This window comes from Lolium rigidum, chromosome 5 (genome assembly GCF_022539505.1).
Source record: "Lolium rigidum isolate FL_2022 chromosome 5, APGP_CSIRO_Lrig_0.1, whole genome shotgun sequence".
In the NCBI taxonomy this organism is placed as follows: Eukaryota; Viridiplantae; Streptophyta; class Magnoliopsida; order Poales; family Poaceae; genus Lolium; species Lolium rigidum.
In genome coordinates, this window is record NC_061512.1 from 151,125,024 (window position 1) to 151,136,445 (window position 11,422).

Below are 11,422 nucleotides of genomic sequence, written 5' to 3' on the forward strand. Positions count from 1 at the left end.
TGAATTTTATCAAAATAAAACAGAAGTGAGTATATTTCGAGTTACAAAGATAACTCTACATATACTCCCATCGGGAAGACAAAATAAGTCATCAAATATGACTCGATAAAATGTGCTATTCCAAAGGCGAAAAGCACTCGACAATATATTCTCGTAACGCCAAAGTTGCGATCAATTTCTGAATGCCGCAAATTTGCGAAGGTAAGACCCCGGATCCGTTCTGCTCGGGCGTGGCATCGCCAAAGACTGCGCTCTGCTACTTTTATCCGTATCAACGGATACGAAGAAAAATCCTAACGGACGCGTTAGGTACCCGATAAATTTGACTCGGGACTCGACGAATGGTAAGACCTTAAGCGGCACCCGTCGAAGTTTACACCAAGTATCCCGAGATCATGTCCAGGGACGTGATCTTGAAGTAGGTTTTTGCGGATTGCCACTAGAGCAGTTAACTAGTACCTGATCCGTCAGATGAACTAGCCCCAACTACCATTATCCCTGTACAATATAGAATTTTATGTGAAGAAGCATAAATACGAGTTCTCGAAAAATATAAACAGATGAGATTTCCCTTGACTCTACAATTCAAGCAAAATCTCGGGGCTACCGACATAGGCATCCCAAATGGGCCTGCCAAAGATAGTACCCGGAGTTTATCGAAGGCCCACTACCCGAAGAACAAGAAGATTCGGGAATCCAAGATGTGTTAAGGAAAGCTAGAGTTGTAATAGGAAGAGTTATTTGTAATCTGGCGGGATGAGTTAGAAACCGTCCCGGACTCTGTAACTTGTACAAAACGAAACCCTCGGCTCCACCTCCTATATAAGGGGGAGTCGAGGGACAAAGAAAGGATCGAATCTACTGTCAACATAATCCTAGTTTTCTTAATCGCCGAGTACTTTTCGCCTAAACCTTCGAGATCTACTTGCCCTCTACTTCTAGCAAAACCCTAGTCTACAATCTGTAGGCATTGACAAGTTAATCCTTTGTCAATCATAGAGTGGCGCAATCAGACAACGCTAAGATCTATCAATTTCTTACACAATCTAGGGAGCTTTTCAACTTGTGTCTACAGCCAAAAAAAACTCCCTGCCTGTCTATTCTGACCAACGCTGACATAGAAGTTGAGGAAGGAGGAGTGCATCCACATGGCAATGAGATAAAATGGAGTTATGTGTTGACGGCCAGATAATCGTTTATTATTCAGAGTCATGGTCATGGCTGAATGTCTCATGGATTTGTTCTGTTATGTTGTTTCCGCACAAGTCTACAGTCTTCTCGGGATGCTGATGAAGATGGCATGCAGAGTCACAAGATAGAATCAAAGAGTTCTGGCGCAGCGCACAACCATGGAACCCCGAAGGTGCAGCTACAAGCTACCAGCTCAGCAAACGTAGTCGATCGGCAATGGGATACTGATACAGCAGAAACTTTGATCAACACGTGTTGCACGTGTGCACATCTAACAACCACAATCCTCTATTTCGTTTGGATCTCTATCATCTTCCCCAAATCATGTCAGATTCCAACGAGTGGACAACGCGCAGCCGCGTAGGCCGGTATCAGCCTTTCACCTGCCGTATAAATCACACGAGTGAGCTGCGAGCAACAACAAGAGCAAGCACAGCAATATCGATCACTCAGTTCTGATGGAAGACGCAACAATGCCTCGGAACCTGGGCGGCTCGCTGCCAGTGCCCAACGTGCAGGACCTCGCCGGCCGGCCCGAAGACCTCCCGCCCACCCTCCTCAACCGCTACCTGAGACCTGAGCCCACCCTCCCCGACGCCCCTGCTGACGAGCAGGAGCATGTCCCCGTCGTCGACTTCGCCCGGCTCTTCGGCCAGAAGGAGGAAGATCGCGCAGAGGAGGCCGCCAGGCTGTGCATGGCCTGCGAGGACTGGGGCTTCTTCCAGGTCGTCAACCACGGCATTCCCGAGGAGACCATGGAGGAGATGAAGCGAAGCGTCATGGGATTCTTCGCGCTGCCGCTGCCGGAGAAGCAAGCTCTGGCCCAGGAGCCTGTAGGCATCGAGGGGTACGGCCAGGCGTTCGTCGTCTCCGAGGAGCAGAAGCTCGACTGGGCCGACATGTTCTACCTCGTCACGCAGCCGCCCAGCTACCGCCACCTCCGCCTCTGGCCATCCAACCCCTCCACGTTCAAGTAAGTACTCAAAGTCCAGCTGCTAACGTAGCATTCCTTGATGTCCACAACTATGATGGCTGCAGTCCATTTGTTTGCTACTGCAGGGATTGCCTGGAGAGCTACTCCGCGGAGGTGCAGAGGGTGGCCCGCGAGCTGCTGGGGGCCATGGCGGGGAACCTGGGCGTGCGGGACCCCACGGACATGACGAGGCTCGCCGAGGTGCAGGCCATGAGGATGAACTACTACCCGCGGTGCCCGGAGCCGCACGCGGACCGGGTGCTGGGCCTGTCGCCGCACTCCGACGCCACCGGGCTAACGCTGCTGCTGCAGGTGGGCTCTGTTGCCGGGCTGCAGATCAGGAGGAACGGCCGCTGGCTCCCCGTCTCGCCGCTCCCCGGGGCCCTCCTCGCCAACGTCGGCGACGTTGTCGAGGTCTTCACCAATGGCAAGTACAAGAGCGTCGAGCACAGGGCGGTCGTCAACCCGCGCCAGGAGCGCATGTCCATCGCCGCCTTCCACAGCGGCAAGTACGGCACCACGTACGGGCCGCTGGAGGACGTCGTCCGCGACCAGGAGCCGCGCTACAGGAGCGTCAGCGTCGAGGACTTCTATAAGCTCGTCGTCTCCACCAAGCTCGACGGCAAAAAGATCATGGACGCCATGAAGATCACTTGATGATGGGTTTGTTCTTTGTTGTTGCTCACAATAGTGATTACTAGTTGAGTTGAGTGCCCGATTGCCACGGCCCACATTTTCCTCTAACTCATAGGCATCAAGGCATTTTAAGCAAGCAGCTTTCGCAACATGGCATCAGAGACGAGCGTTGTAAGAGATGCTAACATAGCCCCTATTTCTCGCAACCGAATAAAGCGAGTTCAGTCTCCCGAAAAACAATTTGGTAGCGGATTTAGCGACGGCGCAGAACAGAAACCGAAAACGTGAACCGAACTCGCCGAAATCAAACGTCGCGGGAACTCGAAATTTGCGATTGCACTCGATTTCATCGGATCAAGCTGAATTCGTTCATAATTTTTACAATACTAGGCAAAATACATGTATATTCCACCTACATTACGAACTAGGGACCTAATTAAACTAGATTTTTAGTCCCCGGAGTGACTATACTGTCACCGGGGCGCTAATGTCGCCGGCAGAGGGTTTTTGCTCGCCGGGTCTTCCTAGGCGACGACGACCGCTGCCACCTCGACGACCGCCGCCTCAGAGGTGCTCCCGCAGGCTAGAGGCGGCCCGGCGGCGTCGTCGTCGTCGTCATCGTGCGGGGGCAGCGCCGGCAGCGGAGGGTTGCACGCGTCGGCAGCGGGGGGCGCCTCCGCTTCTCCTTCCGGCGCCTCCTCCGCGCGCGCTTGCAGGTACGCCATCATCTCCGGCCACTTCCGGCCGGCCCGCTTCCACGCGCCATCGGAGCGCCTACGCTTGGCGAGCTCCGGCGACGCCCATACACCCGGCGGACACCGAGTTGACCTTCCGGCGCCGGATCGGCCACCTCCTGATGCGGGCTAAGCCCGAGGGTGTGCCCAATCTTCACGGTTTGACCCGGGTGAGTGTGATTGCGGAGGGGGATTCGCGGGGAAGTGGATGAACGCGAAGGACACGATACAAACACACGCACACAACACAAACCGGTTATCCTCGTTGGCCCGAACCACCAACCGATAGAATTGCAAGACAAAGACCAAAGGTAGAATCTCTTGCAAAAGATCGACAAATCCAAATAGAATTCCCAAAGAGTAAAAGACCAACTAAGAATAGAGTTGCAAAGCAAGAGATTCTCAATTGATAGAATTACTAGAATGGAAAAAGATCCGGATAAGGAGGGATACAATAGATGGTTAATCTAAGGTGGGGGTTTCCCAAATCCACTAGGGGATAATAGAGGCATAAGCCAATTCATCTAAACATCATCTCTCCCTCATGAAGGTGGGGGTAGGTTCCTATATATAGGTAGGGGGCCGAAGGGGTAAGTTACAAGCCAAAGTGGGCTGAGATCTGGCTGAGGTTCGATGGGGCGGAAGTTCCGGCCGTCCTGGGCGGAAGTTCCGGTCCTGGGCGGAAGTTCCGGCCATCAGGGGCGGAAGTTCCGGCCGCAGCTCTTCAGTGCGAGCATCTTCGGTCTTGACAGTGTCTGGGCGGAAGTTCCGGCTGTGTCGGGCGGAAGTTCCGGCCTGGAGCGTCCAGCTCCTCTTTCTCCTTCTCTTCCATGCTTCCGTGACATCGGCCTTGCGTCCTCGGGTCTCCATGGCATCCTCCCTTCCCTCCGTACTTGTCGTCGAGTTCCTATCATCAAGATATGACGGAGTATGAAGTAGTATATCGTTCCACATAGGCGATTGTAGACACGCGTAAAGGAGAAGATTCACCTTTGCGTGTCGTCTTGGCGATAAAGCATATGATGCGGTGTAGACCGAAGGTCGGGCTGCATCATCTCCCCCCACTTGAAAAAGAGTCGTCCTCGACGATAACTCTTCATGAACGTGTATAGGAGGTAGATGACAACCACGCTTGAATGTCCCGTCACTTGTCAAGAGCCCTATCAATAGCACAAGAGAAGCAAGAGAACACTCAAAGCGTAGCCAATGTTCAACGGATTTAGCAATATGTCCCAAGTGTAAGGAGGTCACCTTAGCATAATGTCGGTGTGCTCTCATTGAGAGATCTTGTGTAGTAGATGTATGGGGTTGAACCCATTCGTTGACGCTCATCCACAAGTCACTTGTACCTTCACACAACAAAGACCAAGCAAAATATGTTTGTGTGTGATATTGGAGCACATCATCAATGACATGGGAGTGGTGTTTTGGAACATGGGAGCATATGCTCCCTCTATTTTGAAATGTATCTTACACATATTTTGAATTTCAAAAAAATTGAAACGGAAAATTAGCATGTACATCTTCTCGTGCTACACGCTCACCAAGTTGTTTCATAAAAAATCGACTTGTCATGTGACGTGTGTAAAAAAGACAAAAGTCACAGCTGAAAATAATGCTTTTCACACGATAAGTTTTCTCTTTTTTACGTAGACCACAAAAAATATTAGTTTTTCGTGAAACTTGACGAACGAACATATATTATGAAGATGTACATGTAAAAATTTTTGTTAAAATTTTTCTACATTTCAAAATATGATTTTTTGGTAGAGGGAGCATACGCACCCGGGAGCCGAATTGAATTTCCGCAATGACATGTCCTTTAATGTTCACAACACCGTTAGCACAACACAAATTTATCAAGAATAATGCATGTGCAAGGTCAATGTGTAAGAACTCCGTATGAACATCTTCCAAATGTGGAACCACAAAAACTCCAAATTGTGAGACGACTATGATGTCCATCTCATGTAGGAACTCATGTGCATTGTTGCACTCAAGGCATCGGAAAGAGAAATTGTTCAACATCCTTGAAGCAATAAGTGGAGAGTTTGGCAAAAACACATACGGAAGAGTGTCCAAAGTATCATCAACATGTGTGCACACAAACCATTGGAAAGAGAAATTGGTCCTCATATTTGGTGCAACACACAACATATCTTCCAAAAAGTTTACCAAGCAAAAATTTGCACAACCGTGCGTGCCAACAAACCACATGAAAGAGAAATTGGTCAACTTGTTTGAGGCAACACCAACGGTAAGAATCACATCATCATGCTTGCAAAAGAACCATAAGAAAGAGAAATTGTTCGGCATGTTCAATGCAAAGCATGGGAAAGGTATTAGAGCCGGGTTCGATCTTGAACTCACTTGTATTATGCTCTCAAGAGCTCTTTTTGTCAACTCGTGCTCAATCGAGGTTGACATTGGCATTCTTGTACCTACACACACAATAGGCAAAGCAAAGAATGTGTGTGCATGGTATATGAACACATCATCCATCATGATGGTCCATCTCTTTTGCACATCACCATTAGCGTTAAGCAAAGCATCATAATAGATATGGTGAATATGCGGGGTAAACACATGAACATGCTCATCATGGATATAGGCAAAGTCTCCAAAATTTGAGAGAGCTATGGGGGCAATCTCATTTACAAGTATATTAACATCATTGCAAACCAAGCATTGGAAAGAGAAAGTATTCAACATTTTGGTTGCATTAATGGGAGAGTATTGCAAGCATCTAGAGCAAAACATGTTCAACATTTTATCATTGTTGTCAACACACCTAGGGAAAGAGCAATTGTTCATCAAGGGTGTCACAACACAAGCATCATCATCATTGCAAGCAACACATGGGAAAGAGCAATTGTTCGACATATTGCAAGCAAGAGGAAGTAACTCGAAAGACTCATAGCATGGCATGGAAATATTATCATAAGCAACTAATTCCACATGATCAACAATAGATGTATCACATGTATCACATGGGAATGTGAAAGAAGCATATGTCATAGCAATCGGATCATCATCATCATGCATGCACTCACAAATCATCATGTCCACTAGTGAGATCATGGCATCATCAACACCTTTATTGTTACCTTTATCGTCCGACTCATTTGAAGTAGGCGTTGTGGAAGTGGTAGGCTCCATGTGGCCTCCATGTTCATCTTCAAGAAAGCATGGTGTGATAGCATCATCTTCATGCACCATGTACATCTTCTCCATGATCGGCGTCTCGTCATCCATGGAACCTAATGAGTCATAAGAGAACACACTAGAGGTAGAGGGTAAGTTGTTAGAATTCGAAATGGCCTCACATGACCTATCAACTACCACTCTCATCTCACTCGGTGTATCACTCATGCTCTCGAAGTGTATGCTTTCAAGCTCACATATAGTGGATGCACTCATCTCACATATAGTGGAGTCGCTCATCTCACATATAGTGGAGTCCCTCATCTCCATGGCAATGACGTCGTCGATGTGCGAGCAACCTAGCAAAGAGGAAGACAACACAAGAGGAGTAGAGGTTAAGTTGTTAGAAATCAAAGTGTCCTCACTCGACTCATGGGGTGTGTCACTCTTGCTCTCAAGGTGTTTGAAGTAGGATTTGCACTCGGCTTTATCTTTGGAGGTCATATTGGCTATTTGAGCATCTAGCTCGGCAAAATAGGCTCTCATCTCGTCTTGTTCTTGTGGTGTCATCATGTATAACTCTCACTAGGAAGGGTGTATATGTGGTGGAAAGAGAACTACCAAAAGGTCAAGACTAGCAACAAAATCGAGAAAATGGTTCAAGTTAGAGAATAACCGATATGTACTCACACACACACTATAAGCACACGCAAAAGGCTAAGAACTCTATATGGTGGTAGGTGAGGAAGTGGATAGCAAACGAAAAGAACCAAAGAAAATGTCTATTGTCAAATGTGGGTAAGATCCAAAGTCAAATGTCAAAAGCGGTGATCTATGTCAAGGAAACACGGAAACACACACAAGGAAGATCAATGGGGTTAGCGCGACCAAGGAAGTGAGCAAGTAACAAGATGGTCCTAACGAAGACTATATGCTCGGTGTCACGCCAACACAAGAGAGACCATAGCTTGGTTGCATATGAGAGAAGCAACTAGATTTGCACAAATGCCACTCTTCTCTTATCTCTCTTAGTGCTCACAAGCTTTGCACTCCTTTGTATCGGTGGACACACACTCTTTTTCTATTTCTGTTTCTCTTTTTTTTTCACTTTTTTTTTCTCTATGCTTAAAAGCTTTATTTTTCTCTATGTCACACTTTTTCTTCTTTTGTGTATCTTTCTCACCGAGCTTGCTTCGGAGCTTTGCTCAACACAACGCACACACACCCTCTCACGGTCGTGACACTTGTGCAATGCTTCGCAACACTCGAAAAGCTACTCTCAATGGGATATGTACACAAAGAAAGAAACGGGGTTACAAGGGGTGGGGCAAGTTATACCTATTGATGTTAGGCGGTGTCAAGCACACAAACTTGCGATGATCGAGGTGGTGTCGATGATGGTGTCGAAGTTGCGCCGGAATCCGGGGTGCCAAAGGTGTCGTCGCGGTGTTGGTGTAGGCGCGGAAGCTTGGTAGACAAACCTTGCACTCCAACACAGAAACCGAGCAAATTAAGTCAATGCCCGAAAAGTTGGGTCAAAACGAGCGGTCAAAAGTTGGGTTCCAAAAATTGTCAAAAATTAGACGTAGACTATGTAGAGTCAAACGGGCTCCGGAAAGTTGTCAAAATTTGGGGCAAAAAGATGAGTCAAAACTGGACGAATTTTGAGTCAAAACTGGGCGCCGGGCCGGAACTTCCGGTCAAGTTCCGGTCAACTTCCGGAAATACGTGAAATCGGTCCAGGGGCTTACTGCATAGGAAACTGCGACTTTCGGAAGTTGGGCGGAACTTCCGCTCGGCCGGAAGTACCGGTGGCTACGGCCGGATGTTCCGGTCTGGAAAATTTTCGGCGCTGAAACTGAGGATCAAACGTGCGGGCTGGAGCTGATTTCACGCAAGCAGGCAAGCGGAAGGTGGGGCTGTAGCGCGAGTTGGAGCGTGGCGTGGTGCGGCGGCCAGGGGCGGTGGGCGCTGTGTGCTGCAGATGCGTGGGCCGCGCGGGTGGGCGCACGTGGAGCTTGAGCTAGCCAGGGGCAGGGGCAGGCAGTTGCTGAGCGGAGGGGAGCAGCTTGGGCGGGCCAGGAGGTGGGCGCCGGTGCGGGCGCGGTGGTGGCCTGGTGGCCTTTGCGTGGAGGCTTGGCAGGGGCGTGGATGGCGCAGGCGGCAGCTGTGGCTCGATCGCTGCGGTGCTGCTGCTGTGGTCGGGCGTGGTGGAGATGGGCCAAGGCGGCAACGGGGCCTGTAGCCTGTAGGCGAGCTGGGGCTGGTGGTAGCTGGGCCGGGCGTTGCGTGGTGGCGTGCGTGGCGGCGGTCGCTGGTGGCTTGTGCTGGAGGCGATCGAGCGCGCGATGAGATGCAGTGGTGGTGGAGCGGCCTGGTTCGTGGGGAAGAAGAAAGGGGCCAGCGGCGTTGACTCGATTTTTGGCCTGGGCCGGAACTTCCGGTGGATGTGGCCGGTAGTTCCGAAAATACCAGAATTTTTCAGATCTGGATCTGGGCCGACAAACTGCACGAACACGAGGCGGAAAAACGGAGCAGAAATTGGGGATTTGGAGGGGCAAACGGTGGAATTTGACGGTGAAAATTGGAGGGATGAGAGATCAACACCAATAACACAAGATCTATGGACCAAAACCACAAACAACGCAACAAATCCTCAGATCCCAAATTCGAGCTATTTTTTGGGGAAAAATTTTTGGGGAAATTTTTGGGCGAAATTGGTGGAATCGGAGGGTCAAATCCGTGGCAACCTTTGCTCAGATACCATATGATGCGGGCTAAGCCCGAGGGTGTGCCCAATCTTCACGGTTTGACCCGGGTGAGTGTGATTGCGGAGGGGATTCGCGGGGAAGTGGATGAACGCGAAGGACACGATACAAACACACGCACACAACACAAACCGGTTATCCTCGTTGGCCCGAACCACCAACCGATAGAATTGCAAGACAAAGACCAAAGGTAGAATCTCTTGCAAAAGATCGACAAATCCAAATAGAATTCCCAAAGAGTAAAAGACCAACTAAGAATAGAGTTGCAAAGCAAGAGATTCTCAATTGATAGAATTACTAGAATGGAAAAAGATCCGGATAAGGAGGGATACAATAGATGGTTAATCTAAGGTGGGGGTTTCCCAAATCCACTAGGGGATAATAGAGGCCTAAGCCAATTCATCTAAACATCATCTCTCCCTCATGAAGGTGGGGGTAGGTTCCTATATATAGGTAGGGGGCCGAAGGGGTAAGTTACAAGCCAAAGTGGGCTGAGATCTGGCTGAGGTTCGATGGGGCGGAAGTTCCGGCCGTCCGGGGCGGAAGTTCCGGTCCTGGGCGGAAGTTCCGGCCATCAGGGGCGGAAGTTCCGGCCGCAGCTCTTCAGTGCGAGCATCTTCGGTCTTGACAGTGTCTGGGCGGAAGTTCCGGCTGTGTCGGGCGGAAGTTCCGGCCTGGAGCGTCCAGCTCCTCTTTCTCCTTCTCTTCCATGCTTCCGTGACATCGGCCTTGCGTCCTCGGGTCTCCATGGCATCCACACTTCCCTCCGTACTTGTCGTCGAGTTCCTATCATCAAGATATGACGGAGTATGAAGTAGTATATCGTTCCACATAGGCGATTGTAGACACGCGTAAAGGAGAAGATTCACCTTTGCGTGTCGTCTTGGCGATGAAGCATATGATGCGGTGTAGACCGAAGGTCGGGCTGCATCACCTCCCCTACCCACGCTTCTTGCACGCGCCATTCCGGACGGAGGGGAGCTGGCTGAAGCGGCGGAGTGGCGTTGGAGAGTCCGGAATCGCTCGTCGGAGCGGACGCAGGCTGCGGCGGCGGGAGAGAAGCGGCGGAGGGGAGTAGGGTTTACGAACCGAACTCCCCTCCGTGGACCCTTTTAATAGGGGTCGTGCGGGGAGTTTCTCGGGCCCCTGAACTTCCGATTCGGGTCGGCCCATGTATTCGGTGTCTGTTCTGCGCGCGTTTCGACCCGAACCCGTAAATCCGCCGGAAAAGTTCTATTCCGGCGGGATTTACGGACTCTGTTAGAGATGCTTTAAGAACGGTGCGGGTTTCATACTTCTCGGCTTCATCCAATCCAAAATTTATACGCGCTGAAATAGTTCCTAACATTGCCTCATAGGCTTATTACTGAACCGCCCTGCCACGAATATTTCCTCAAAGGCGTGTTGCACCTTAAAGCCCAATCACCGTAAATTCCTGACAAGGATCCTATAGACTACTTCATCAAATTGTTCATTTTACTTAAATCGTTCTATTAATGATTTCTATCATTTAAAAATTACTCTTCAGGTATATTCTAGCCCCCACGCGGGCTGCGGGGGAGGAAACCCTAGCCGCCGTGCCTCCCACCCCCTCCACCTGCCTCCTCCCTCCTCCGCCGCCGCCAAGGGACGCTCCCGGGCAAAGTCTGGCCGGCGCCGGCGCCGACGGGGCCCCTCCGCGTCCCCTTGCCCCCTTCGAACTGTGTTGGCGGCGGCTGACCGGCAAGGAGGGCTTGGGCGTGGTGCTGCTGGGTACCACGTCGCCGCATCGGTGGTGCGGCGGACGGCATCGACTCTTCTTCCGGCGGATCTGTAGCGTTGGGGTGGGGTCTGGCTGGTGAGAACCGGGCTCCAATTCGGTCAGAGCCGACAATGGTGGCATCCTTGGGCGTCATCACCTTGTTGAAGGCATCGTTGCTACATATCCGATCTCAACCTCTTTGTTCCGGGTGAAACCCCAGATCTGGATACGGATC

The 11,422-nt window shown here is 50.3% G+C and overlaps 1 protein-coding gene across 1 annotated transcript; it reads left to right on the forward strand.

The window, feature by feature from the left end:
• Positions 1 to 1,626: 1,626 nt before the first annotated feature.
• LOC124654832 (S-norcoclaurine synthase 1-like) lies at positions 1,627 to 2,828 on the forward strand. Its single transcript, XM_047193818.1, has 2 exons — positions 1,627 to 2,164; positions 2,251 to 2,828. The coding sequence occupies exons 1-2, from the start codon at positions 1,650 to 1,652 to the stop codon at positions 2,819 to 2,821; spliced, it is 1,086 nt and encodes a 361-aa protein (XP_047049774.1). The 5' UTR covers positions 1,627 to 1,649; the 3' UTR covers positions 2,822 to 2,828.
• The last annotated feature ends 8,594 nt before the right edge of the window (positions 2,829 to 11,422 follow it).

Coding starts and splice junctions, on each gene's coding strand:
- LOC124654832 (XM_047193818.1), top strand. CDS start 1,650: ATGGAAGACGCAACAATGCCTCGGAACCTGGGCGGCTCGCTGCCAGTG. Junction 2,165..2,250: donor TCCAACCCCTCCACGTTCAA/GTAAGTACTCAA, acceptor TTGCTACTGCAG/GGATTGCCTGGAGAGCTACT.